The sequence below is a fragment of the Limulus polyphemus genome, unplaced genomic scaffold, assembly GCF_000517525.1.
Source record: "Limulus polyphemus unplaced genomic scaffold, Limulus_polyphemus-2.1.2 Scaffold173, whole genome shotgun sequence".
Lineage (NCBI taxonomy): Eukaryota > Metazoa > Arthropoda > Merostomata > Xiphosura > Limulidae > Limulus > Limulus polyphemus.
In genome coordinates this window covers 315,142-320,654 of record NW_013665783.1, presented here as the reverse complement: position 1 = coordinate 320,654, position 5,513 = coordinate 315,142, and the positions used below count along the sequence as shown (strand labels likewise).

The window sequence follows — 5,513 nt, the reverse complement described above, 5'->3', positions numbered from 1 at the left end:
TAAGGGTCGGTAAAGCAATATTATCAGTCTTACTGCTGTGTGTTCGGACGTAATTCAAGAAAATCGTCGTACGTTTGAATATAAGTTTTTGCGACTCTATTTACTATACAAAGGAAACTACATCACCTATTATCGGAGTGTTTGTCTACATCTTAGAGAGCCTTGGCTGTGAACCTAGACGGTCTCGAAGCTGCCGTCAAACACAGGACCCTGAATTTCTTTTTTTCTTTTCAACAACGAAAATAGACACTACAAAATCAAGAGGCTCCACGTTGTACACATATTTACTGTCAAAAGAACGAATTTATCGATGATCGCAAAACTACTTCAAAAGTAGATGATATTCTCTTATCCATACAGCCCCCCAGTGGTATGTCTGCGGACTTACAACGCTAGAAACCGTGTTTCGATACCCGTGGTGGGCAGAGAACAGATAGCCCATTGTGTAGCTGTGTACCTAACTACAAACAACAACAACAGCAATCTTATACCAACTAAGCAACGTTGGCTCCTTAATATAAGAAATAAAATATATATAGTTAACCACATAGGCGACAAAGATATCAAAATTAAAGAAGAGGTTAAACAATTACCAAGTTTGTTTTTGATTTTATTTGATGAGGATGACGTTTCTGGTTAATCCTCCTCGTAAGACCGTACAGCTTACAACAAAAGAACAGGTTGTTTTTTTTATTATTAATGTAACTTAAGGGAGAACCATGTGATAGCGTGTTGTGATTTTATCGTATTTCTGTTAATACAATGAACTTTACTAATTTTCGTAAATCTTATAACAATTTCGTTGACGTTTTAGATGTAAAACTAAAACCCTGTTATTATGTTATATACGGTAGGAATAATACTATCTTAATTATAATAAACATGGTTTTGATCAGTGGTATCTGGATATAAATATAATAATGTTCGTGAACGTCTGACACGTATGTGAATTTACATGAATGCTCTTTATAATCTGATTTCATGTGAAGGGTAGATATGTCTTTTCTTGTAGACCGTACATTTCGTAAGTATATCATCGTATTGAAAACGTCCACTATGGTATTCACAGTACTTGTTCCATTGATGAGTGATGTAACATCACAGTATTTAACACATTCTCCGTCCTTTATATCATACAAGAGCCTGTTAACTCTGCCTCATTCAAAGCATCAACACATGACATCTTTTATTTCAGCACTAAAGCAGCTGGTGATTATGATCTTACATAAAATATAAATGAATGATAATTTATCATATTGAATACGGTGAATATCATCATATTGATAACGTTGCCGTTACTACAGTGAATATCATCTTATTGATAACGTTGCTGTTACTACAGTGAATATCATCTTATTGATAACGTTGCTGTTACTACAGTGAATATCATCATATTGATAACGTTGCTGTTACTACAGTGAATATCATCATATTGATAACGTTGCTGTTACTACAGTGAATATCATCATATTGATAACGTTGCTGTTACTACAGTGAATATCATCATATTGATAACGTTGCCGTTACTACAGTGAATGTCTAATTTCCGTAAATATTATCATGTTTACAAATTATCATTTAGAGTTACAATCAGTGTTCTGTGTTGTCATATATCAGATGAAATATATTGGTTCTTGTTTTCTTTATATTCAAATATTGTGTTACAATAGAATAGGTTGATTCTCAAGTTGCAAACATTGACTGTCATATGACTAATGAACAAAAGTCAGTAGGAGAGTCTAACTGAGTAGAAAGTATGCGAGAATTGTATGTTAACTGAAATGTACTAGACTTGTATGAAAGTCTAGTATAAACTTGGCAATGGAGTGGTTTATAATTCATACATGTTTCAGTTTGTGTTATTCCTAAGTATCAAAAGGTATCCAGCTTTCAGTGGAACTTGCCCCTTGGATGGATATGAAGAACGCAGCCCAAATTACAAGATGAATGATACTGATATTTTATGTCTAAAGAAATACACCCTGAAGAAGGTAAACTATGTATAAATTTTGGTAAGTCATATTTGTAAACGATAGTAGTTTTAAACTACAAATATGTGAGTTCTAGATCGAAAACAAATAACTTCCTAATTCACCCTCAAATCTTAAAAATGTCATGAATTTTCATTTAGCTTTATCTACGTTACAATGGAATAACAGATAAATTCGTTTTTTACTTACTGTTCACTTCAGTGACATACAAAAACCGTTCTTCGTTGTTAGACTTACATACAACTTATTTTGTATGTAAAGTATATTTTGTAATGATAAACAGTAAATTAGAGGTATATATAAAATGTGAAAGAATCGTCTTTTCTTGTAGACCATATCTTTATCGTAAGAAGCAACATAATTAACATATTTTGTTAAGAACTTTTACAGATTTTGTTCTTAAAAGCTTCAAAATTAGAATGTATGCACATTATTTTGATAAATTGCAAATAAAGTCTTAATATTTAACTTGAAGTTTTGTTAATAAATGCTTCAGTATGTGTGATACTTGACAAGTCTGTGATTTTACTTAGATATGTTGACGATAGCATATTAGGCTACGGTGAAACACATCAGTTTTATGCGATAAGAGAGGTGTAATGCGAGGGTTAAATGATCTATTGTTAAGCACGACGGGGGACAATCAAATTAGTTACGGATTTCAAATGTATGACATGTTTTGTAGAATTTCAAAATGGAGAAACTTTCTATGATGATATTAGCTCGAATCACTTTGTGGAGTGTCCCTTATGTTTCGTTTATTGTTATTTATTCTAGTTGACTGATATCGTGCTAAAACAGGTAGGTACTATTTCTTTGGGCTGTAGAACAGTATTTTATAAACCAAGATGTTTTAATAAAAATATATTAGCATATCTTGAAGTTTTGTTAATAAATGTTTCAGTATATGTGATACTTGTTAAATCGTTGACTCTACTTACATATATTAATGATAGCATATTGGGCTATGGTGAAGCATGAGTTTTATATAAGAAAATCACAGAACACTGTTTTGTAACTGACAATTAATATATTTGATGATCTTTCAAAATATTTGTGAGGCAAATATCTGTTTTGAAATGTAACATAGTTTATGAGCTAATTTTTTGAGACTACAAACTGAAATCTCACATATTTAGTTTGAATTGAACGTGCAGTATGAACAAATAACACAAAGTAATTATTTTTGACTATAATTCACGTGTTTGAATGCTTTATTCTTTTTTTATGTAGTGACGTGTCTTTAGTACAATGTATTAAAATGTCTCGTGATAAATTTAGTGTTTGTTTTCATATAATGCTACACAACTTCAAAATGCGCACTTACAACGCTAGAAACAGAGTTTCGATACCCGTGGTGGGCAGAGCACAGATAGCCCATTGTGTAGCTTTGTGCTTAAGTACAAACAGACAAACAATCAAAATATAAACTCTAACTGAAATAGTAATATGAACATAATGTACAAAAGCTGTATGAAAGCTAATTCAGTGTTTCATGAGGCTTTATGGGATACATTTTAAAATAATATTTTGCAGAGACGGTGATAATAACTGTAACGCGGTCCTGGATCTTCTTGACAGAGACGGTGATGATAACTGTAAAGTGATTCTGGATCTTCTTGACAGAGACGGTGATGATAACTGTAAAGTGATTCTGGATCTTCTTGACAGAGACGGTGATGATAACTGTAAAGTGATTCTGGATCTTCTTGACAGAGACGGTGATGATAACTGTAAAGTGATTCTGGATCTTCTTGACAGGGAGGGTGATGATAACTGTAAAGTGATTCTGGATCTTCTTGACAGGGAGGGTGATGATAACTGTAAAGTGATTCTGGATCTTCTTGACAGAGAGGGTAATGATAACTGTAACGCGGTCCTGGATCTTCTTGACAGAGACGGTGATGATAACTGTAAAGTGATTCTGGATCTTCTTGACAGGGAGGGTGATGATAACTGTAAAGTGATTCTGGATCTTCTTGACAGAGACGGTGATGATAACTGTAAAGTGATTCTGGATCTTCTTGACAGGGAGGGTGATGATAACTGTAAAGTGATTCTGGATCTTCTTGACAGAGAGAGTGATGATAACTGTAAAGTGATCCTTGATCTTCTTGACAGAGAGGGTGATGATAACTGTAAAGTGATCCTGGATCTTCTTGACAGAGAGGGTGATAATAACTGTAACGCGGTCCTGGATCTTCTTGACAGAGAGGGTGATGATAACTGTAAAGTGATCCTGGATCTTCTTGACAGAGAGGGTGATAATAGCTGTAACGTGGTCCTGGATCTTCTTGACAGAGAGGGTGATGATAACTGTAAAGTAATCCTGGATCTTCTTGACAGAGAGGGTGATGATAACTGTAAAGTGATCCTGAATCTTCTTGACAGAGAAGGTGATAATAACTGTAACGCGGTCCTGGATCTTCTTGACAGAGAGGGTGATAATAACTGTAACGTGGTCCTGGATCTTCTTGACAGAGAGGGTGATAATAACTGTAACGTGATCCTGGATCTTCTTGACAGAAAGGGTGATAATAACTATAAAGTGATCCTGGATCCTCTTGAAAGAAAGAGTGATGGTTACTATAAGGCAATACTGGATCTTCTTGACAGAGAGACTGTTGAGCTAGCCACTCGTCTAATCCCCCCTAAAAGGGTTTAATTAATTAAGTTATTTAAACATTTTCAAGGGGGGTATCCAGGTTTTGTTGAATTCTGTGTTAGATTGGCTGAATGTGTTAGTTAGGTGGATTTGAAAGGTTTCTTTCATCTTTCTTTTTCTTGTGTTTGGTTCATATCCCATTACTTCAATGATGTTACAACTTACCGTGACGCTTTATTATGTTCCTGAATTCCAGTTTTTGTTCATATTTTTGTATCTCAAATATAATGGAATCTACAATCAGGATAAATGCTTTCAATGGTGTTTTGTTCTCCATTTTATCTTTAGGTGGTTTGGTGTGTACGAACTTTGGTTGTGTTGTATTGTGGCTTCCGAATTCTCAGTTCTGTTCTTACTTCATTTATGCTGTGTATATATATCTTCTATACGTTTTCAGAGAGAGTTTTGATTTAGGATTTTTTTTTCATTTAATCAAGTCTAACCCAATCGCTTACGCAGAATAAAGATTAATCAAGTCCTCAAGAAACATCAGAATGGACTTCGAACAGAAAAAAATCAAACCTCTAATATTACAACACGTCACCTTTCAAAACAGTTATGGTCTACCTAAAATTCACAAGCAAAGCTACTTTCTCCATCTTTTAATTGACTGCAAAGGTTCACAATTCCATCCCTTATCTAGATATCCTGTAGATGTAATATAATTATTAACAGGTACATCGTCCTCACGTGTTAAAAACTCGGCCTATTTTGTAGAGATTGTAAAAACAACCATGATAACTTTATAATACACAATAACCAGCTTTAGGTATCCAATCTATCCACTAAGATACTAATCCTTGAAACACTACAGATACTCACCAATAGATTGAAAATGACAGAACTTTCAAGAAAAG

The 5,513-nt window shown here is 33.9% G+C and overlaps 1 protein-coding gene across 1 annotated transcript; it reads left to right on the top strand.

Moving 5' to 3' along the window:
- The first annotated feature begins 3,486 nt into the window (after positions 1–3,486).
- LOC106478018 (coiled-coil domain-containing protein 1-like) lies at positions 3,487–4,656 on the top strand. Its single transcript, XM_013938521.1, has one exon. The coding sequence runs from the start codon at positions 3,487–3,489 to the stop codon at positions 4,654–4,656; it is 1,170 nt and encodes a 389-aa protein (XP_013793975.1).
- Positions 4,657–5,513: the final 857 nt, after the last annotated feature.

Excerpts from the sequence above, each read along its gene's own strand:
- LOC106478018 (XM_013938521.1), top strand. The coding sequence starts at position 3,487 with ATGAGGCTTTATGGGATACATTTTAAAATAATATTTTGCAGAGACGGT.